Source organism: Trichosurus vulpecula, chromosome 3, assembly GCF_011100635.1.
Source record: "Trichosurus vulpecula isolate mTriVul1 chromosome 3, mTriVul1.pri, whole genome shotgun sequence".
In the NCBI taxonomy this organism is placed as follows: domain Eukaryota; kingdom Metazoa; phylum Chordata; class Mammalia; order Diprotodontia; family Phalangeridae; genus Trichosurus; species Trichosurus vulpecula.
In genome coordinates, this window is record NC_050575.1 from 59,327,572 (window position 1) to 59,351,517 (window position 23,946).

The following is a 23,946-nucleotide window of genomic DNA, read 5'->3' on the forward strand; positions in this document are numbered from 1 at the left end:
TGCTTTAAAGAAAGGTAGAAATGAGGAGGAAATGCATTCTTCCAGACATAGGGGACCACCAGAACAAAGGCTTGGAGGTGGGAGGTGACCAGTGGTGTGGAGACAATAACTAGCAAGCTAGTTTGAATGCAAGAAGAGAAGCAATACAAAATAAGACAAGAAACATAGATGAGAATCAGATTATGAAGGGTTTTAAATGCCAGGCTAGGAATTTTATGTTTTATCCTAGCAGAAATAGGGAGCCATTGAAAATTTGTAAGTAAGGGGATGGCATGATTAGATCTAAACTTCCATGACCACTGCCTCTACCACACTTAGAGAGCTTGTCACCCCTTAGACCTCAGTATCACTTAAAACTGTTCCCCCTCCAAGGTATTGAACACTGAAATTCTGATCACACACAATTTCCTGTCCTCCCACTTCTCCATAATTCCTCCTCCCAATCCATTCTCCTGTTCCATCCTTACTTGACACCTTTCATAGGCTTTAATCCCTTGTTTTCATGCCCACTAATTGTCAACCCTGGGTCACCTCCACCGTGTGCATGCTCCTGATCATGAAGCTATCCAGGTGGGTCTACTAGAGATTCATGCTATCTAACCTCACCAGTGCATGCCAAATCTTCTGTTTCCTCAATCCCCCAACTCCACTGTAACCCACTTTCCCAACAGATGACCACATCACCTGCTTTACTGGTAAATGAGGCAATCTGATGTGACCTTCCTCATCTTCCCTCTTCCACGTCTCAAAACCTCTCTGTGCCTTCGCCCACGTCCTCTCGTTCCCATCTCAGGATAAGGTGACCCTTCTTGCCAAGACTAACACCGCCCCCCACACACACACACACACTTATGTCCTTGATCCCATCACTTTCAGGAGTGTGCCAAGAGCTCCCTCTTCTCCCCTTTTCACCTCACATCACTCACTCATACTTCCCCACCATCTTTTCCTTCTCCCTCATCTCACATGAAGAGGTGGCCGTTCTTGACAGGGCCAGCTTCTCTGTACATGCACAAATGATTTCATTCCACCCCATGTCTCCCCCATCCTCAAAACCCTCACTTGATCTGTCCAACCTAGCTAGCTATCATCCCATATCTCTACTCACTTTCATGGCTAAACTTGAAAAGGCTGTCTACAGAAGGTAACTCCATTCCCTTTCCTCTCACTCTCTTAACAATACAGTCTGGCTTTATCATTCAGCTGAAACTGCTGTCTCCAAAGTTACCAATGATCTCTTAATTGCCAAATCTGATGGGCTTTTCTCAGTCCTCATCCTTGACCTGGCTGCAGCCTTCAACACTGTCACTCACACTCTTCTCGATACTCTCTTCTCTCTAGGTTTTCATGATACTGCCCACTCCTCATTCTCTTCTACTTGTCTAAATACTCTTCAGCGTCCTTTGGTGGATCTTCATCCAAGTCATACACAATAACCAGGGGTATCCACCAAGATCTGTCCTGAGACCTCCTCTCTTCTCCCTCTATATGATTTCATTTGGTGAGCTTATCAGCTCCCATGGATTCCATTATCTCTCTGCAGATGATTCTCAGGTCTAGTTATCCAACTCTAATCTCTCTCTTGATCTCTAATCTTGAGTCTTCAACTTCCTATTGGACATCTCGAACCAGAAGTCTCATAGACATCTTAAACTCCATATATCCAAAACTGGACTCATCATCTTTCCTTCCCCCTACCTTCTCTCTCCCCACCCCAAAACCCAACAGCTGTGCTCTTCCTAACCTATTACTGTCAAGGGTACCATCATTCTCCCAGTCACCCAGGCTCACAACCTTGACTCCTCACTCTCATTTGCCCATATCCAGTCTGTTGCCAAGCCTTATCACTCTACCTTCCAACCATCTCTTCAATACTTCCCCTTCTCTCCTCTGAAACTGCCACTACCTTTATGCCAGGCCCTCATCACCTCACACCTGGACTATTGCAATAGCCTGCTGGTGGATCTGCCTGCCTCAAGTCCCCACCCCATTCAACTCTCAAAGTGATATTCCTACTGACCACGTCACTCCTCTATTTAATAAACTCAGCAGCTCCTTATTACTTCCAAGAGTAAACATAAAATCTTTGGTTTGGCTTTTAAAGCCCTCCTAATGTGGCCCCTTCCTACCTTTCCAGGCCTACACCTTACTCTTCTCCATGTATTTTGCAGTCCAGCCGACATTTGAAGATCTCTAGTGAGGGACAATCCACTAGTGCCTGAGGCAGCAGGCCTTTATAGTTGTAGATAATTCTAATTATTAGGAAGCTTTTCCTCATATCAGGCTTAAATCTGTCTCTCTGTACCTTCCACCCACTGTTCTTCTGACGCTAAACATGACAAAACTAAGCCTCCTTGCCCAAGAAGTACTTGAAGGCAGCTATCATGCCACCTAAGTCCTCTGGAGGTTAAACATCGCCATTTTCATTTAATTGAATGATTTTTTATAAATTTAATATCAAACATCAATACAACTCATTTTATATTTAAATTAACTTCATTGCATAAAATGTCATAACTTTTCAGTCAGTCCCTCTAAGTATCCATCTGGATTCTTTGTTTATTACTTTTCACTTTTTTCCTATGTGGCCCTAGTTAGTGTGTACTGTTTTTCTGGTTCTTATTTTTTCAATTTTCATTATTTCATAAAGGTCCTTACCTATCTTATATTCCTCATATATATTTTTCTTAATTACATTATACAATTCCATTACACTAATGTTGTCACCATTTATTTAACCATTTTCCCGTTGTTAGATTTTTGAGTTAACTTCCATTTTAAAGTGACATATAATGCGACTACAGAAATAATTTAACAGAAGACTCTTTTTTGTTGTTTTTGATAACACTTCCAAAAACAAGGTATGATTACTTTTGTAACTTTTAACAGAAGGCTCTTTTTTGTTGTTTTTGATAATACTTCCAAAAACAAAGTATGATTATTTTTGTAACTTTTACGGTATGCTGCTAGAATGCCCTCCAAAAAGACCACACAGATTTGCAATTCAACCAGCAATGAATGAATGTACTATTTCTCCTCAACCCCACCAGCATTGCGTCATTGCTTTTAATTATTTTTGCCAATTTGACGGTTGTGAAATGGTACTTTAAACTTGTTTCAATTGGCATCTCATTACTAGTGTGATTGAGCATTTTAAGTTGTTATTAACAATTTTTTTCCTTTTCTGAAAATATTCAGTGTATATTCTTTTACCATTTGTCCATTGTAGATTGAAAGTCACCTCTGTGAATTTTTAACAATTCCATGTGTATATTTTAGATATCAAAATTTTGTCATATTTTACATAAACATTTCCTGAATCATTTTTCTTATTTTAAAGTGTTATTATACAAATTTTTTATTTAATGCCATTAAGCACATTCATCTTGTTCCCAATATTCCTTCCATTTCATGAATAGAAAGAAGTCCTCTAACCATCACATTTAAGATAAATACCATTTTCTCCCTTTTTAAGTGCCTTTTTTTTAATGTGTAGCTCTGTGATTCAGCCAGAATTCACTAAGGTATATATGTTTGTAAGATGTGGGTCTAAATCCATTTCCATCCAAATTTCTATCAGTTTTCCCAACTATATTTGTTAAATAATGAATCTTTTCCCCAGTTTTTATCTTCTAGAAATTTATCAAACACTAATCTTCGTTGGATATCTGGTATATCTATTCTATTTCTTAGATCTTTTTCTCTCACTTTTCCCCATACCAGATGGCTTTGATAATAACTGCTTTGTGTTATGTGCCACCTTTATTGGAAGGTTTTTTAGTGACCTTTCACTACTTTCTAAACCTTCCCCAATCACTGAGTCCCCAGCTCAAGTCACCAGACCTATTAAACTTTCTGTTTGCTGAGCTTGCTTGGTTTTCTGGGTTCAGAAATTTGCTCCACTTCCTCCTTAATTACCTTTCCCGTTCCATGGTCACAAACACTGAATGCTGGACTCTTATATAAGCTTCCTGTTCCTCTTCTGATTTTCCCCTTCATCTCCACACACTTACAGACCATAAGAATGGGTTTTCCAATGTTTATTTACAAGGGAAAAGAATATACACACTTCGAAATAATACACCAAAATAAGAGGCATACGGAAGAGTTACCTAGTCCGAGACTGGGTGGCCCTTAAGCTTACTAAGCTATTCTAAACAGCTACAGATCCACAGCCCTATTTTGGCCCATGACCCTCTTCAGCTCAGGAGCCCCATATCAGGATATGTGGTTTTCCTGTGGTCCCAAAAGAAACTGGCCTCTTTAGGCCCTAGAATACCTCCACACTGAAGCCAAGACTGAGGCAATCAATCCTGGATGACACCCCACCTCCAAAGAATCTGGTTCAGGGAAGGGGATGCATGAAACCAAGGCCAGTAAGTTACAAAACTTTCCAGTTGCTTTTCTTCCTCCTCTAAGAGCAGGATAACCCTTAGGAGGAGAATCTCAGGGGGCCTTGACATGAGATACCATGCCAACATCCCAGGGAAACCTACATTCCCACAACCCAGCATTCCCCAAATTCCTGAAATCTCAAAGGCTCCAAACTCCAGCATTCTAACCATTCCCAGGGCCTGCATGATAGCTAGTGAAATCCAGCAAGTCATCCCTTTCTGAGTCTAGATTTGCCAGAAAATACCTGGTCCCAGGATTTTAGTCTCAGGGAAATGAATTCAACTCCTCCCCAGGAGGGAGAATCCTAACTTTCTAGATCTTCTACCAGGTAGGCTGGAACCATACTGGATTTACCTGCCTGGCTTTGGGGACCACTGATGCCAAAATCTGTTCTAATGCCCTGTTCTAATCATCCCCTCTTTTTATTGACACTAAGTTGAAACCAAAAAAAAAGTTGAAGCCACCCTCTGGTGGCAATTCCTTGCCTCCAGAACCTCACACATAAAATTTTAGGCATGGAAGAGTTTAAATCCCTTATTTTACAGATGGGAAACCAAGGCCTCAGAAGTCATAGGGTTTACCCAAGGTCACACAGAACCCAGGTCTCTTAATTCTGTCTAGGGCTTTTGACAGTTCGCCAAAGTGTTAGGGTCAGGTAAGCGGTGGGGCACCTCTGGTTTTACCTCACGTGCCAAGACCCATCTCTCTCCATGCCTTTAGTCACACTGGTGGTGGCCAAAAGTATCCAAGTAAGACGACATACATCAATACCTCCTTCGAGTCCCACAGGCCTCTCTGACCTGGACTGAGCCCAAAGGAGCTATAGTTCTTCCACCAGCCCTCCTGGACCCTGGGAATCTAGCAAAAACAGATGGAAAGGTGAGTTTTCCAGATGCAGCTGTTAATTACTCAGGAAGTAGCTAGGATAATGCGGGTATTTATTTATTGAGGGGGTGGGAATAAAATGGGACAAGCCTAGGAGATGGGCAGCCTTAAAATGGGTAAGGTGGCAGAGGCATGGGACAGGAGAGGAGAGTCACAGTTGGGAAGACAGGAGATTGGAGAGAACCAGAGAAAAGAGCTATATTTTCACCTCCTTCTGCCTCCTTGAAGGAACTTGACCTCATCCTAGACCAGACCCACATAATCCATCCCTTCTCAGAGCCTTAGGCAAGGAGGAGGTCCCTCAATTACTCCATCCCCAAAAGATAGGCCCAGGGAGTGTGTGCACTGGGTAAGAACATGGCTACCCAGCATAAAGACTAGGAAAGCCCTAGCTTCAGTATATCCTTAGGGCCTCTCCCTGCCTTCTGTTACTTGTCCCTTCTGAGGTGTCCTGGCTCCAGTGACCTAACATGCCTGGGGATTTCCAAAGCCTCCTCATTCCTATTCCTCTGGAGGCTTTTAGGAGACCAGTTTCCCCATGTGCTGGGTAGCCTCCAGGCAAGATGTTCCACGGTGCACTCACAGCTTCATCAGTCTTCCTCTTCACAAGCTTCTGCCCCTCAGCAAAGTACCTGACCTCCTTCGTAAGCAGGACCCACCCATATATCCTCAGCCTCCATCACTGACATGCCACCACCACAAACTGGCAGAACCCTGCAGTAGCCAGTCTGTACCCCCAGGAGGGGCCATGGGCCTGGGTTTTCCAACCAACTGCTTCCTACCCTTCTAGGGCTCAGGGCCATACTGCTGTCACAGGACGCTGGACTTGAGGGGCATTTGGCCCTGTGGGGGTGGAAGAGAAACATGGCTAAGGTTACTGGGGCCAGATCTCCAGGCAGGCAATCCCCTGGTGAATGCATCTCCCCAAAGTGCAGGAATCAAAGGCAGACCACCTCAGGAATGCAGAGTTCCCACCAAGGGCAGGAGACAGGAGCTCAAAGAGGGTAGAATGCCCCCTGAGGGAGAGAAGACCCGAAGTAGAAGGACACCCCTATTTACCTCTAGTCCCCTGCCAATACACCCTGATCTAATGCTAAAGCCTAATCTGTCCTTTTGCCCCCACCCACCTACCCAAGGAGATTTGAGTACAGGCAAACACTGGGGAGACTCTTTGCCCAGTTAAGACTTTCTTTTTCCCAGGATGTGATAATGGGTATTCAAGTGGGGACTGGGGTAGGGGAGAGGGTTGGAGATCCCCACCTGGGGCATTCCCTGGTTTTATCCAAGAACCTTCAACTCTCATACTTCTGGTATGAACTGCAGTGTTGGGAGAAGTTTGTAAATGATTTTTTTATACTGAGTGTGTATTATCTTAGGGAACCATAAAACATTTGGAATGGCTGAGCAGGAGTTTGCTGAACCCACTGAACAGTGCCCAGAAGAGGACCACCATTCCCCTCAGTTTGGGACTTCCCTTCTTCCTGATTCCCCCTCCCAATGTACCTTCACTTGTCTGCCCCAGCTCCAGAGCTAGAAGGGAAGAGTTTGGCACCTAAAGGGCGAGCAGAAGCTAAGCTGCCTTTAAAGGTCACCATGGTAAAAATAGAGGATGGGGTCATGGAGGGGATGGAAAACACCTGACACTGGCCAAGTATTGCCCTGCCAAACCAACTGGAGCCAGGTTGGACTGGCAGAGCCACAGCCCTCGGACAGCGCCTTCCTCGGGAAGGGCAGGCCCACTTCATACTTGATTCTTTTGTCTCCTAAATTGTCCCCCGCTCTTCACACCTCCATGGTTCTGAGGCCAGAGAGAAAGCAGGATGGGGGGTGAGGGAGAGTGGAGGCACTGAATCTCAGTCTTTGGCCCCAAAGAGTCAAAATTGGTTTTGGGGAGCATTAGCTGGGGACTGACTGTTCCACTAGGTGGCAGAAGTGGTGGAAAAGAAACAGAAAAAAAAATGGTTTTCCAACATTTGGGGTAATGAATGCTGAGACAAGACTCCCCTCCCCAAAGGGGAGATTGGGGAAGTGAAAGATTCTTACACGTCAGGTGTCCAGAGCCGTCACCCCTTCCTGGGAAAGTGTCAGTTGTAGTTATCCCTATGGGCTGAAATCTCCCACCCTAGCCCTCTACCCTGAGGCCCCCGGCCACACCCCCAGACATTTCTTCCGCTCTCCACCCCCAGCCTAGGTGGATCTTAGGATGTACAGGAGGTCTCCGAGGGGAGGCTACCTCTCTTGAGCCGCAGGCTGCCCCCATTCCAGCCCCGGGGGCAGATGTTGTAGCCACGGATACTGGGGGACTTGAGCCCTGAGTCCTCAGAATCGAGGGATACATCAGAGTCTGTGGGTGAGCGACTGGTGTAGGGCTTGGCAGGTGAACGAACCTGTGGACTAGGTGAGGGCAAGGGGCTCCTGAAGGCTAAGGGTCGGGTGGTGCCTGGGCTCCTGGGGCTGGAGCAAGAGCTGCTGGCTGGTAGGAAGGGCCGGGGGCTGTCCCCAAAGGGTACTTGGGACGAGGTCAGGGGGCTCTTTAAGATGGGGGAGAAGGTACCACCAGGCAGGGAGGAAAGGCGATGGCCATCTCCCAGGGGGCTCTTCAGGGGAGGACATGGGCTGCCCAGCCCTCTGGGGCTGGCAGGAGGTAGGGCCTGGGTGGCTGAGAGGGGCCTCAGCCATTCTGCCCCTGGAGATTTGGGGGAGGAGGAGGAGGTCTTTCGGCGGGCAGCATTGATGATGTTCCTGGCAACCAGAGCCTGCATCTGGCGGCTACTACCCTTGGGCTCAGCCTGCATCGGGGACAAGGAGCGCTCGCTCCAGGAGGGAGACATGGGCGGGGGTGGAGGGGGGCTGCTTGTGGTGACCGTCTGGCAGAACTCTGAAGGGCCACGGCCCACCCAGCCGTCCAGGCTGCTGGCTGGCCTCGGTGAGCTGGGGGTCTCAGAAGGGGAGGCAGGGCCACATTCCCATCTTTCCTGGGGAGAAAGCAAAGGGAGCAGAGGCGAGCGTTAGTGTGGTTCCTCTCCATCATCTGGACTGGGGCTCCACTCAGAAGCGCTGGGCAGTAGAATAAATCTATGGCTATAAAGTTACCAGACTTGTCTTTGGGAGTCTTCCCCCACCCCATCCCTGGGAGTTCATCCTGTGGCTGTATTGCAGAACCATTCACTATTCAAGTTGGAAGGGACCTTACAGATTATCTAATCCAACCTCTCCATTTCACAGATGGTAAAACTGAGGCCTGGGCAGCTAGGTGGTGCAGCAGATAAAGTGCCAGGCCTGGAGTCAGGAAGACTCCTTTTCCTGAGTTAAAATCCTGCCTAAGATGCTTACTACCTGTGTGACCCTGGGCAAGTCACTTCACCCTGTTTGCCTCAGTTTCCTCATCTGTAAATTGAGCTGGAGAAGAAATGACAAACCGCTCCAGTGACTTTGCCAAGAAAACTCCAAATGGGGTCGCAGAGAGTTGGATGCTACTGAAACAACTTCAAAACAAAACAAAACTGAGGCCTAGAGTTGGGAAGATAACTCACCCAAGGTCACACAGCACACTGGCGACAGACCCAGGTCTGGTATTCCCAACACAATGTCCTCCACAAAGTGCCATTTATTCCCAGCACCCCATCTCACCCATGTCATAATCCCCCGTCCTCTCCAGCAGGGAAGGTGCTGCCTAAGGAAAGCTGCAAGTCTAATCTGGCACAGCAGAAAGAACACTGAACTACTGCCCTGGGTGACCCAGGCGAGTCAACTGCACCACTCTGAGCCGCAGGCTCCTCTTCTGTTTCTCAAATGATGGCTAAAATCCCTTCTAGCTCTGAATTCAACAGTGCCGTGCTGTGCCTTTCAGAGGTGTCTGCATTTTAATGAGAGTCCAAAGGAACTCAGAGTACAACCCTGATATCAGAACGGGCCTGCTCAGCCTCCCCTCAATCACAGCCCATGTGGCTTCCCTAGGCACAGGTCAGGCCCTGCCTTTTTTTTTAAGGTCATGGGAGAGAAAGGAGGTGAGGAGGTTGGTACAGGAATAGCTGGCCTTCCTAGGAGTATATATCTAAGACTATGCCCACCAAATTCCTCTAGGCTTTAGCAGACATGGAGGAGGACTGGATGTTTGGGGTAATAGATTTTTGCTGAGGTTATGGGAGGGTAAAGCAGTGACCCAAGGCCCTGGACACTGTCCAGTGATTTCAGCTTCCTACCTACCAAAGAAATCAGCCGCTCTCCCTCCCTGCCCACATCCTATCCCCCCCACACACACGCACACATGCACACAAAACCTCCCCCAGTTTCCACTGACATCACTCAGAGAGGAGGAAGGAGATAGAACATTTTCCATCTGTTCGAGGACGGTTTTATCCTTCCCTGCAGAACTCCTGCCTGGCCCTCCCCTAGTGACCCAGTCACCTCAAGCCCCAGGGGAAGACGGGAAAGGAGGGGCAGACTCTGGACTGGCCTGTTCTTTTGGAAGCAAATGGGGCTTGGGGTGGGATCAGAACAGAGCTAGAAGGGACCCCTTTAATTCAACCTAATTTTACAGATGTGGAAACTGAGGTCCTGAAAGGCAAGTTGTTTGTCCAAGGTCACAAAGGGAGGAAGTGGGAAGTGGGAAGGCTGTACTTTCAATCCAGTGCTTGTACGATGACATCGTAGCTGTGAGGGAAAAGGTGTATATTTATGAACTCTGGAGAGTGAATTATTTTTTCTGGGTGATTGGGCATGACTCTTCTTTTTCTTTGTATCCCCAGGGCCTAGCACACAGTAGGGGCTTAACAAATAATTATTGCTTGACTTCTCCTTCCTTTAAATGGAGGGAGAAATTTCTAGTGACTGAGAAGGAATGTGGATGGTACCAAAAACTTCATCAGCAACCAAGAAGCTTCCTGATTGGCTGAGACTGAATTTTGGGATTATAGAATGGACCAATGAGTTCAGACCAGAACACTCAGTTAAGGGGATCTCACATTGGAGGTCTCCCCTGGAATGGAAGCTGTGATAGATGGAAACATGGGTTCCAATCATAGAAGCAGAAGAGCAAACTGGCATACCATCCAATCTGTTCTAGGTTATTTTCTGCAATATTAACTCTCAATTACCATCCTGTGCCTGATATGTTTGATTACTGCATTTCTCCAGCTCAAGGACAAGCCCTAGAAAAATCATGATTGTGGTCTGGAGGGCATCTTCCTGATTCCAAGCCCAGTGATCTATTTACTAGCTGCCCCTGGGTATCATTATTAAGCATGATCATTCCTACCACTGCCCTAATGCAGCTACAGACCGAGAGAACCCCATTCCTCAGGAGAATAGCTTCTTACTAAAGGGTGTGTTCCCATCTAACCCAATCAAAGAACAAGAATTGCCAAACCTTCAGCTTCTCACCCAATCAGAATAAAGCAAAAGCTATGCAACCTCCTGTCCAATCAGGACCCAGCAGTGGCTAATGAATTCAACTTTCTACCCAAAGTTCAGCCTCTGCCCAAAACATTGAATAGTAATAGATGGGCCATAGAGGAGTGCTACCAATTAGAACGTAGTAACTGTCAAGACAAGCCAAATACTCAAGTTCATTGGCCCCATTTGAGGGTGGACAGTACCCTAGAACAGATGACCCTAGTGCTGCGAGTGGGAGGGGCCTTATCTCCAATCTAGCCCAACTTTTTGCTCTAAGGTATAACTATCCTATTTCAAACAAAGCAGGTCCTGCCCCATGACCAAGCAGCCTCCCTTGGAATAGACAACATCCCTAAAGCCAGAAACAAAGCCTTCAGGGTGCTTGGAAATCTCCATTGAGCAGTACCAGGGATATTCCCTTACTCACATGCCTTCCTAGACTATAGAAAGGCCCTAAGCAAGATTCGTTTACATCTATGCACCCTCTTAGAGGGTGGCTGGAAGCTTCTTCTTGTCTCGGTGGGAGCAGTGTCACATGCGTCTTATACTCCCTGGCCATGGGCAGTGGCAGCCAAATGGGCATTGAGATTGATGTGGCAACAGTAAAATGGGTAATGTGGGGCACAGAGGGCCAATGGGTGCCCCTCTGACACAAAACATTTTTAGGTTCCCATAGCCAGGGATCAAAGCTAGAGCTGGAGGATGCCTCTGTCCTAAGGAACTCAGGGATCCAAACCTTTCCTGAGCCAGTTACACAGATCACTCCCCCACTAGGGTAGCTGGAGTGGTAAGGATTGAATGCCAGACAGAAAGTGGGAGCATATAGGTCTGACTTGGCTCATCTCCCAGAACAGCCAACAAGAGCACTGGCAAGAGCTGAAAGGTGGGTGCAGAAGGCCACCTACGGTATCTGAGTAGGCTCTGCCCAACAGGCAAGAACAGGCTGCCTGTGGGCTGGATGTATTTCTAGAAGTCCACGGATATGTCCATAAAGTTATAGCCTGAGGCCCACTGGAACCCAAGCTCTGAGGCCTGCCTAGACGAGGAGTGAGGCCTGGGAAGGAGTAAGGGGAAAAATGGACAGAGCCAGAATTCTCTTTTTAACCAAAGGATCTGAGTCCCTTACTTACTCTTGGATTCTCACCCCACCCCCAATTCAAAGTGAAGTCTCACTCTAATATTGCATTTAGAGGGTCCAGCAATGCTGTGTGGAGAGGGAATGGGTCCCTTGGATTCAATCCTAAATCCTCCAACTTAGAGAGTAGAAAGTTATTTTCAAAGGCAGAGCCTACCATAACACTAATTGGAATTTGACCAACAAAGTACTTTAAGATCTTCAAGTATTTTCATATTGAGAACCCATGGATGAGAAAATAACCCTATATAAAAGCCCTTACTCCAAAACACACACACACACACACACACACACACACACACACACACACACACGCGCGCACGCACACGCACACGCACACGCACAACCATACCCCTAACCCAATATTTCTTAGGACTCAGTTTAAGTGACTGAGCTAGCTACCGGTTTGTTTGGTTTTCCCCATCCTGAGCCCAATAAAGATAGAACATAAGGTGGGACTAGACAGTCAGGAAAAAAAGTGGATATTAAGTCTATAGGAAACAGAGCAGAGGCAAGAAGTAAACCAGGTTTGAGGTGTATTAAGAGCCAGAAGAGGAGGCCAAAGGGAAAAGCGCAGACCACAAAGCAAGTGTGTGTATGCAGAGAATGAGGGGGGAACCTTGTGTGAATGGCTCCATGCCTGGAGGTCTAGACAGGGAGACTTTCCATGGCAAAGTGGTCCTGTTCTCCATCCTTGAAGGGGCTATGTGTGTGTGCACAGGACTAGGGATAGGCTCAGAACCATGTTCCTATTCCTCTCTTTCCATTCCCTCAGTGGAATGAGCTCATGAGGAAAGCACCCCCTGGTTCCCATGGAGACGGTTCAGGAAGCTCCAGCCTGGTGTGGGCTCTCCAAGCTTCAGGAGTCCAGACCTGGAGGAGGAGGGAGAGAAAGCAGATAGCCCCTCCAGGTCAGCCCTGCCCTTGGGGAACTTCCTTTGAGATAGACTCCTTCTCCTTCTTCTCTATCCCCATGACGCTGCCTCGCATCTCTGTACGCTAAAGCTTCATAAACTATAGAGTGAATTAGAATCATCTACTCCTCAGACCCTGAGAGGGGAAACAACTTGTTCCCAGTGACACTCAGGCTGAGGCTGTCACTCAGGTCTCCTATCTACTATTCTTTCCATTATATTGCCCTGTTTCCTGCATGCCCACGCGGCTGTCATTACCCTGGAGAACCAGGTAAGGCCACAGGTGGTTTGGGGTAGCATGTCTACTGTCCCCAAACTCCCTCATCTCAGTCACTTAACCTTTATCTCCTTCTACCAGCGATGGACCCACCTACAATCTGGTCCCTAATAACCACGTGAGGAACAAAGTTATACAGCCATAATATAGCTCCCCAGTAACGAAGGCCATGAAGATTGGTGCCTTGCCTACAGGTAGGCCTTAATTCAATCTATCCCAAAGACTATGTCTAACCTGAACTTCAGGGAATAAGCCAATTCCAACCCTTCTTATATCAGAAACGTCTGACTTCTAGCCTCAGAACCTCTGATGGCAGCATCCCTCTATTAACTCCTGCTTTCTCCTCGAGGGGCCCACCTTGCACTTAGAATGCCTTTCTCCCAAGTTCCTAGCCCAACCTGGTCATCCTTACTGGCTTTAGGCCCCCATCCTGGATTGACCTATCTACCTTCGCCTGGGGGGTGGGGTGCTGGCACACAGCCTGTCCCAAAGAAGGAGTTGCTGGCCCCCACGGAGAAAGCCCAGCTGAGCACACAGCTGGAAAAGCAGCTGAGATTTTGCCAGCAAAGCCCCCTTGGGAAATGCCTGGAGGCCTTTAGGACCTCTCCTCCCCCTCTGACTACTCATTCACATCTGGCTCCTCCTCTGTATTCTTGTCCCTGAGGCTCCCTTCAAGGGAATCACTTCTAGGAATAACATTTCATCCTAAACTATAGGATGGGGACAAAGGCATGAAGAACACAGGGAGGATTCAAACTTAGGGAGCACTGGAGCATCACAGGTGGAGTCTTTAACATGCAGCCGAAGATGTCTCCCTCCCCTTCTGGCGTTGTGCAGGGACAGTGTCCTAGAGCTCGATTCGAGGAAGGATGGATGGAGGAAAAAGTCACCCAGAAGAGAAAAGCCAAAGTTGCTCAGCCTCCCCATCGCGTGAAGGGGGAGAGGTGGCAGAAAAGAGAAAGGCTGGGAGGACCACAAGAGCTCTCCGAAGCAAATGTGTAAACAGTCTCACAAAGCTAGAAGTGAAGAAGGCAGAAACAGGCCCCAGGAAGGAGGAACCCCAGCAGCAGCAGGCGACAGGAAAGGCATCAGGAGTTTCTGCTCATTCTCAGGGGCTTCCCACTGTTCTGTCAGGCAACGTAGGATGACCTCTGCCCCCTCCCCCAACAGTCTGCTGGCCCTTCGTGTGGACAAGAGGATCTGCCCAGCAGGCTCTGGTTGCTCCCTAAGCCTGGGTGTGCTAGGGTTGTACAAGTGCTGTCTGTGACTTTGCTCCAGGCTTCTGTCTCCCAGCAAGACGCTGGCATGGGGCCTCCCTGAGACTCTGCATGCTCACTACAGCTCCCCTTGGGTGGGACAAGGCCTTCCCCCTGATGGTTACTGGGCTTTCAGGCCTCCAAACTAATTCATCTCCCTCATTCATCCAGCACCCTCGATTGATGGTCTGGTGGGCGGTGGGATCCCTACTTGGGCCCACAGCAAACCCCGTTACTTGAAGCAAAAGGAAGGCTTCCACACCTGGGGCTCAATCCCCGCATTCCGTGTAGAGAATGAAGGTCTAGGAGCTTGGCCCTTGGCTCTTGGAGACCATGCCCGGGAAGGGGACACTGGGGAGACTTCACCACCAAAGGTGGGGCTGCTGCCACTCATCTGGGTAACATCTTGGACAAGACCTCCTGGGCCCACTGGTGAGGGACACAGACCAGGTGAAGAGCGTGCTGGCCGAGGCAGGGCAGGCGAAGGAGGAAGGACAGAACTAGCCGGGCAGGGTGCCAACCTCCCCACGGGTTCCAAATCGAGAGATCCTGGCTTGGCAGGTGAGGCTGCTCTTGCTGAGACCTTGGCTGGCTCCTTGGAGGGAGTGAGAACAAAGAGTGAGGATTGGAGCTGGTAAGGCTGTTTGGTGGGCTCCACCTCCCTGCGTGGAGTCCTATTCTCTGGCAGGTAGCCGTGGTACAGAGATGCAGGTGGTGTTCGGGCGGGGCTCCGGCTTGCCACCCGGAAGCCCCCTGGGAACCCTGGAGCGTTGGAATATTTCCAGGAAGGAGGCAGAGACATAGTGGGAGATGGGCAGCGGGCCAACTCAGTATGGCCTGGTGACTCAATTACATATTTCTCCATTCGGGATTGACGTCGGGCATATAACTCAGCTCCCTTGCCGGTGGCCTCCGTGAGGTTTTGATTTGGTTTTCGCTCAGGCTTAGCCCGGATGCTGGGTGACTTCAGGCATGATGACCATTCTGGGAGGGTATCCTCAGAGGTAGGGCTAGACCAGTCCCTGGGAGGTGGCTCATTCTGAAAGTTGGATGCTTCGGCCCCAAGTGCAAATGGTTCCTCCTCTGGGCCCAGCTCCCCCTGGTCTCTCTGCTTCCGTTTCTCATCAGCTGTCTGTACCAAATCCAAGAGATCGGGGTTAGGGGTCACTTTGGGCTTCTCCACAAAGGTGAACATGGACTTCCTATTGCCCCGGCGGGCCATCGACTCCTCCAAGATGCCAGTCTTGGTCGCAGATGCTGATCTTTGTTTGTGTTCAGTGCTGGGGTACAGAACAGAATATGAAGGTGGAGACCGGCCCCTAGAGACCAGAGGTGTCGTAGATAAAGTCTCAGCATAGGTGGGGGGTGGAGTGAAATGTCCCAATGGGCGTTTTTCCAAAGCAGGACTTCTCTCAACCATCACTGGTCTCTCTACCATGGGGCCTCTCTCCATGGTAGGACTGCTCTCTCTCAAAGGCCTCCTCTCTACCATAGGGCTTCTCATCATTACAGAATGCCTCTGAACCTGAGGACTTCTCTCTCCTATTGTGTGTGCCTGTGCCCTAGGGCTCCTCTCTCCCATGGGGCGTCTCTCCATCATCGGACTCCGTTCCAACTGGCTGTTGATCCCTTGAGACTGGACTCCAAATGGCCTGGCTGTCCTGTTCACCACCGACTGAGGTTTGGCCAGGGTGAGGTGGACCTCACTATGCTGCTTGGGGGCTGGGGTGCTGATAGCTGGCCCGGACATCTCTAGCCCCACTGCTAGGGCACTGGGTTTGACATCAATGACCAAGATGCTAGACTTGACATCAGGGACCATGGCATTTGGGGTGGAGCTGGGGATAGCCTCCCCAGAGTGAGGACTGCCCTTGCCATTTGTGGGTACAATGTTTGGCTTCACTTCAGTAATTAGTGCACTGGAACTCAGGTCTGGGCCTGGGGAGTGGGTTTTCTCATCCACAAGCAGAGTGCTGGGTTTAAAGTCAGTCACAGGGGTGTCCTGCTGTACCGGGGAATCAGATACATTCTGTTTAGAGCCGGACACGGATGCATTCTGACCAATGTCCATCGCCGGTGGGTTCTGGTTGACATCACTCACTAGGGTGGTAGGTGTAGTCTCAGTCAAGGAAGGATTCTGATTAACATCCATAGTGAGAGCATTTGAATCAGCCAGTGAAGAGCCCTTCTGAGCCTCCTTGCTTTGAGACAGATGGAGTCCATTGGCTGTGAGCAAGGCTGCGTTTTCCTTTAGGTAAACCACCAAAGGGATCTCCTCCTCTTCACTGGCTGCCTTCTCCAGGGGTCTCTGGGTCAGGACATTTGTGTTCTCCCTGTGCCCCTCCATATTGCAGCAAGGATTCCCTACCTCTGGGGCCTGGATACTGAGGGATGAAGAGGGGCTTGGACGAGAGCCTTGGGGCGTGTGATTCAGGCAGAGCTCTGGAACATGGTCTGGAGCCTCAACAGGGTCGGTCTGAGGGCTGCGCCCAGGGATGGATTTCGGTCCCCGTTTCCCAACACTCTCAAAAGTGAACTCGTTTACTCTCTGCCGGCGCCTGTGGAAGAGCAGGACCCCTCGGGAATTGGAGCTGGGAGGAGTGGTCAGCTGGGCAGCAATTCTCTGACTCTGTGCTTTGGCCTCTTTCAGGTCCTTCTCGGTGAAGCTGGTACTCCGACACAGTGCTAACAAGGAGGGAAAAAAAGAATCCAGGGTTAGTGTCCTTGTTGGTTAAACGTGTTATGTATAGAAAACAGAATGATGGAGAAGACAAGGAATTCACTTTTACAATGCTTTAAGGATTATGAGGCATTTTGCTCACACAACCCTGAGGTAATTAGTCCAAACACCGTACCCATTTTACATATGATGAAACGGCCTTGGAGAAGATCACAGATTTAGAGCTGGGAGGGAACTTATAGGTCAATCAGTCCAAACTCGTCATTTTATAGATAAGGAAACTAAGGCCCAGAGAAATTAAGTGACTTGCCCAGGGTCTCACTGATAATATAACACGAGACCTTTAGGCCAGATCTGGTTTTGTTCCATGTTCTCATCACCATGCACAGTGGCAGGTACAGAATAATGCTTGTAGAACTGAATTGAAGCTAAAACTCAAACCTGAACTTTTAATTCTGGGACCAGCTCTCTCCATTTTAGTACAAGACAATAGTCCTGCTCTCCCAAGGCTCATAGTGGAGGAGACAAAGTAAGGCACAGACACAAGTAACTTTAATAGTTTAAAACCACCCTGAGACTTGTGAAATCCCATGTTCGATCCACAGCAGAAAGGAGTGGGAGCCACAAGGCTAGTACAAAATGCTGGCAGAGTTAAAAGGAGGAAGGCTTCCTGGAAGAGGCAGCATTTGACCGAACCTTGAAGGATAAGTAAGGGCGGTGCAGGTATCCACCAGGTAGGAGGGAACAGAGGAAAGATCTGGAAGAAGGAAAGCATGAGGTGACTTTAAGGAATACCAAGTGTAAACCCTTGTCCAGTTTGACTGATCTGTAGAGTGCATGGGGGGGATTAGCCAGAAAAGTATCTTAGTCTATGGAGAGCTCTGAATGTTAGGCTGAAGAGTCTGGACTTTATCCTGTAGAAAGAAGCAACCATTGAAGGTTTTAGGCAGGTGAAGGACATGATCAAAGCAGTGAGTTAGGAAGATAAATCTAGCTGTTCTATGAAGAATGGATTGCAAGATAAGAGGCTGGAGGTCGAGAGACTGGCTGCTGCAAAAAATCCAGGTGAGAGATAAGGGCTGAAAGTAGTTGGAGGCCATAGAAGTAGGGGAAAAGGTGTAGAGGGACAAGCCATGCAAACAAAATGGATCGGGCCGTCAGTGGCTGAGGCCCCCTCACTGACCGTGACAGACACAGGACCATGAGAATGGCCGGATTTCTGGCCAGTGTTTAATGAACATGTGGACACCTCTGCAGTGGGCACTGAAGTAGGAGAAGACAGTCCCTGCCCTGAAGGAAACACATATGTGCTTCCATCAAGGCTGTGAGAGGTCAGGTTGATGTGAAAAGATAGGTCCGTGCCCCTCGTTAGGGAAGGAGCCCTGAGTACACCTACCTAGTTACACCCCATCCTACTATCTTATTTTCATGTAGCCTTTTTCCTTCTTTAGCCACCACAACATCCCTTAGATGGCCTGCCTTCAATCCTGTGGAAACACTACTAACCATCTCAGTGGACTTCAGGTTCCTCCTCTTTCAAATGAGGGGCTTGAGCTGCTAACTGATCTCTAAGGTCTCTTCCATCTCCAGCCTTATGTTCTGTGTTCTAAGGGCTCTCTCCGTTCTGACATTCTATGTTTCTAATACCCCTACCTCTTTTTGCACCCTCTGTGCTGCTAAGGTTGAGGGACTAAGAAGAGGCAGAGGAGGCGATTTGGAGGACAGGCCATTCCCACTAAGGGCATTTTGGAATTGGAGGTCCCAAGCCAGGGCTTAGGAGGAGTGGTGACAGTCATAAGCAAGTTCATGCTGCAGCAACCTGGGCTATTCACAAGAGCAGTAGCAATAGGAAGAAGCCCCCCAACAGAGACCCTATGAAGCAGCTTCATTGGGCTTTGACCTTCACTTTGGACATCCAACTGTATTATACTCGAGCTAATATTCAAAGGAGCCTGTACTTCTAAGTATGCATTAGGCTGCCTAGGTGGAAGGTGGGTAGGGGAAGGAGAACAAGAGAAGGGGGAGGAAAAAGTGGGGTCAAACTAGGCATGGATAGCTCCCCAAAATGGTTAATCCATAAACAAACAAAAAATTTTTGAGCCCAGGGAGATCTTAGAGTTCATCTGCTCAAAGTCCTTGAAGAGGATACCAGACTGCAAATGTCTTGAGGGGAAGGACCATGATTTCTCTGTCCTTGCAACATCAGAACTTCAGAAGATGCATCATTAATTCAGCGTGTAGTTACTTTTTCCACTGACACAGATCACAATCTCTCCACGCCTTATGTGGAGGTTTCAGAAGCTGCTGTGGTCAATTTACTTGTGATAAGCCTCAGTGTTCAGCTGGTCTGGCCCTCAGATGTCAAACACCCAATCTATCATTGGGCCCCTTTGCAAAGTCTTTCCAACTCAGTAGGTAGGCACTGTTTGAGTTTGTATTACTTTGGCATGGTCTTTGAGACCACAGTCTCTTCCATGGGGAGGCATCAGAGGATGACTCATCATAATATAGAAAACAGAATGCCAAAGCTGGGAGGGACCTTAGAGATCATATAGGACTATGAAGAACCTCAAAGGTTACCTAGTCCAACCCTTCTTCACCTTCTAGATGAGGAACTAACTGAGGCTCAGAGATGTGAAGAGACTTGCCTAGAGTCACCCAGATAATAAGTGGCATCTTGTAGTTTAGCCTCCTCCTCACTTTACCTCAGAGGAAACTGAGACCCAGAATGGGGAAGGGTATTGCCCGAAGTCACAGGCAAGGCAGTGGCAGAACTGGCAGCTGACCTGAGGTGTCCTTTATTAAAAAACATTCTGGCCCCATGTTCATAAGGGATACTCAGTAACCAATAGGGATGCTAATTGATCTACCCCCATTCCCAGGAAGGAATCAGGTATCCACATCTCTATTTACACCTGAGGAAATTGGAGCCTGTAGTGGGGAAGCTCCTGACTTTAGGTCACAGAGCAACAGACTACAGGGTAGCCAAACAGGAAACCTGTAGCCCCAATACTGGGAGGTCTGGCTGAGTTTTTTCACATCCTCCTTCTGCCTCTAAGCCCTGTGCATCCCCGAAGTCAACTTTTTCCCTAAATCACCAGGAGGAAGTTATGGCCAGGAGATGAGTGTACCTAGCTCTGCCCACATAGCCTAGGGTGACTGTATGGGAAAGGAATTCAACGAAAGACTTGGAAAGGACTTAGGTTGCAATTCATTTCATTTCCACCCCCCACACAAACATGTAGGAGGAGGAAAAAAGCCAACCACACACCAGCCCAGATTTCCCCTTTTCTCTGGGGGTCAAGCGGAAGGTCTATCAACTCGTTGCCTTCAGTTCTCCTCACACTAGATTGGAGAGGAAGAAAGAGCCATCACTAGGAATTCTGTGCTAAGCCCCAGGGCATCAGAGAGACAGGAGGGAGCCCCTCACTAGGACACCATACCCTCCGATAGTTCCCTTTCCAGGCTGCTCTTGAAAGCTACTTTCCTCAGAGAGAGAGGGTGGGGGGGCAGGGGCGGTGCTCTATACAGAACCAAGACAGGGTGGGGGCTCAAGGCTTTCTATCTCATACAGGGCCTGTCATCTGTAACACTAGCTTCTAGATGACAGAGACCATTGTTTAACACAGGTCTGGAGGCTCAGAAGACCTGGCTGGTCTCAGCTCTGTCTCACTGTGTGACCCTGAATAAGTCCCTTTCTGGGACTTAGTTTATCCATCTCTACAAAGAGATGCTTGGCATCTGTGACTTCCAATGTCCCCTCCAACTCTGACACTCTACATCTAGGATTCTAAGATATTCACAAGAGAAAGATCACTGTGGGCTAGGAGAGTGTGCGAAGGAACTCGTCCCTTGGGAATCAGAAGCAGGGAGGGCCCTGAGAGGAAAGGCAGGGAGGTGAGCCCAAAGGGCAGGCCATGGAGAATTGAAGGAAATACTTCTTCACAGAGACTTGCTATTAGCTGGTGGAGCCAGGTCACCAGAGGCCAAAGGGAGGGTGGGAGAAATTCAGGTCCACCAACATTCAGTCGGTGACCATGGCATCAGGGCATGTAAACAGACCCCAGGCTCGAGCTTCAGGGAATAAACTGACCACCTGCCAAGACCAGGAAGGAAGTGTCCCCTTTGCAACCTCCCATGGGGACCCTGAGTGAGGGCTTCATTTGTTTTCCCTCGAACCCTCTCCCCCTTCCTCCCTGACTACTTGGACTATGAGGGAGAGGCAGGATGCTGAATTCAGATGGGCCACCTCACCCACCCGCCTGCCCAGGCATTCTCACCCCCACCCAATTTACTTTCAATAAGGAAATGACACATCAGCCTTTTCCCAAAGGGAAGACTCCTGGGCTGGAAGCCCAGCCCTCCAGACTCCTTGGCCGCCAGGGCCTCCCTGAACACTCAGCCTCAGGACCTCCTGAGGCTGCCAGGGAGATTGGCCCAAATCTAGGAAAAGATGCCTATTTACAGATAACTCTGCCTATGGCTGCAGCTCCTTAGTGTAATGGATAAAAGCTACTGAAGACCAAGGTCATGGGTTTGACTTTGGGTTGGCTTTGCTCCATCTCGAGGCCACAAACTGACACCTTTGACCTAAGTCATTTTGCAAATATGTGCCATTGGTCACAGCCGGGACTTGGTTACAGAGTATGAGTACAAACCATCCCCACTATTGGAGACAAACATGTCTGTGTTATAGTGAAAAAAGGACTCTTAGAGCTCAATCTCAGCTCCCCCACCGACTGCCTATATGACCCTGAGCAAGTCCGTTCATTTTTCAGAGCCTTAGTTCTGCACCCCCTCCCCACCCCTGTAAGATAGGAATGATCCAATTCAACTCATTAAGGATTTTTAAGTGCCCACTACATAGCCAGGTACTGTGTTAGGTGCAGGAGGGAAAAAGACAACAAAACACTATCTGACCTCAAGGAGTCACATGCTACGGAGGGGAGGGAAACAACACATACAGGTGTCAGTAAATACAAAAGATGTACAGTGTGAGGGTCTTTGGAGGGAGAGCACTGAAAACTGGGGGGATCAGATGAGGCTTCGTGTAGGAGGTGGCACTGAAGTCTTGAAGGGAGTGAGGAACTCCAAGAGGTGGATGTGAGGAGGAAGACTGCTCCTGGCATGAGAAACAGCAAAGTATGGAGACAGGAGGTGGGAATGTCCATCATGTACAGGGAACAGAAAATTGGCTGGAATGTAGAGTGTATGAAGGAGAGTATTATGAAATAAGGCTAGAAAGATAGCTTGGAGCCAGATTGTGAAGGACTTTAAATGCCAAACAAAGAAATTCATATTTTATTTTAGCTACAACAGAGAACCCATGAAGCCTCTTATTCAGGGAGTGATGTGGTCAGATTGATGAGGATCAATCAATCAATCAATCATTCCATTTCCATGTCCACCCCCCATCCATCATAAAATCCTCACTTCCTTCATGAGGCATTTTAAGTACCACCTTCTCCTCTATGCCTTTCCTGATCCCCCCAACTCCCTCGCTGTCTCCCTAACTTGTATTTAGCAATCTCGTATTTATTTTGGATTTAGAAAGATATAGATAGATATATGGATATTGTTTGTCATTGTTGTTTGTCCTTCATTCTCAAAGTGGACTGTGACAACAGGGAGGTGATGCCATGACTTGCAAGTGAATTGGATTTAAGTGAGAGAGGGCTGTGCAAAGATATCAGCCTCACTTTCTTCTCTAGAGACACCTGGGTCCGGTGGCCAGATATAGATCAGGACAACGAGAGATGGCCCAGGATGCAGTGGGGGTCTTTGTTGGGCATAGGTGTAGATATAGATATAGATATAGGTATAGGTATAGGTGTAGATACAGTTATGGTCTCCCTTAACAGAATGTAAGCCCCTTGAAGGCAGGGACTATTTCACTTTTGTCCAATGCCTAGTACGTACTGGCCACTTAATAAATATATGCTCATTGAGAATGGACCAGAGAAGAAAGAGGTAATGTGTTTTCTACCCCCCTCACAGTGGCAGCATATGGATGTAAGATAATGCATGTGGAAACACTTGAAAGCCATGAAGCACTACAGAAATGTAGTCATCATATATCACTTGAAATATCCATTTATGTGCTCCTGATGAGAGGCAGCACAATATAGTAAAGAACTGGGTAGAAGAAACTTCTAATCCTGCCTCCAACATTTACTAGCTATTTGTAACCACCTCTCTGGACCTTAATTTCCTTTTCTGTAAAATAAGGAAATGCCCTTTCCCAGAGTTGGCCACAACAGAGGAAGCGCAGGGCCTGGAGTCAGGAAGGTTCACCTTTCCGAATTCGAATCTGAGCCTCAGACACTTACTAGGCAAGCCACTTAACCCTGTCTGCCTCAGTTCCTCGTCTGTAAAATGAGCTGGAGAAGGAAATGGCAAACTGCTCCAATATCTTTGCCCTAAATGGGGTCATGAAGAGTCGGCTATGACTAAAGAACAACAAGCATTTAATGTGTGCGATGCACTGCGCCAAGGACTGAGGACACAAACAGAAAGGTAAGACAGTCCCTGCTCTCCAGGGCTCACATTCTAAGGGAGAGATAACCCTTGAAAGCTTCAGCTGCAAGTCAGATGGAAAGGTCCCACGGTCCTTGGGAGGCAGCAAAGTAGATAGCAACGCCTCTTCCTTAATGTTGCTTCCACTGATAAAATGACATCAGTTTCTGAGATTAAATCACTGGCAGTGCCAAGGACTTTGGTGGCAAGAAACTTCCTTTTCTGGTTCTGCAGTATCTGTGGCTGTAGTCCCTGCAGGAGCAGAAGCCCCGGACATTCAGCCCAGAAGCCTGACCTCTGGATGGAGGGGTCCCGGACTGGCTCTCAGATGCTGAGGTGTAATTCTCCTTCCTGACGGAGTTATCACTCAGCTCTTTGGCCGTAACGGGAAGGCTGAGCCCTGAAGAGGGCAGGGAAGGTCCATGCTTGGGATGGAGCTTGGCGTCTACAGACACCTGCCCTTGCCAACGTCAAAAAGGAGAGAAAGACTCTCA

General features: G+C 48.3%; 1 protein-coding gene across 1 annotated transcript; it reads right to left on the reverse strand.

Moving 5' to 3' along the window:
• Positions 1 to 2,715: 2,715 nt before the first annotated feature.
• SYNPO (synaptopodin) lies at positions 2,716 to 16,937 on the reverse strand. The gene is made up of 2 exons (XM_036749270.1): positions 14,519 to 16,937; positions 2,716 to 8,255 (listed from the first exon to the last, which is right to left on the reverse strand). The coding sequence occupies exons 1-2, from the start codon at positions 16,601 to 16,603 to the stop codon at positions 7,479 to 7,481; spliced, it is 2,862 nt and encodes a 953-aa protein (XP_036605165.1). The 5' UTR covers positions 16,604 to 16,937; the 3' UTR covers positions 2,716 to 7,478.
• Between the last annotated feature and the right edge of the window lie 7,009 nt (positions 16,938 to 23,946).

What these genes read in the sequence shown, in the direction of transcription:
- SYNPO (XM_036749270.1), bottom strand. Translation starts at nt 16,603, where the DNA reads ATGGAGGGGCACAGGGAGAACACAAATGTCCTGACCCAGAGACCCCTG. An exon ending in ATGCGGGGATTGAGCCCCAG is followed by an intron (nt 8,256 to 14,518) that starts GTGTGGAAGCCT and finishes CTTTCTCCCCAG; the next exon opens with GAAAGATGGGAATGTGGCCC.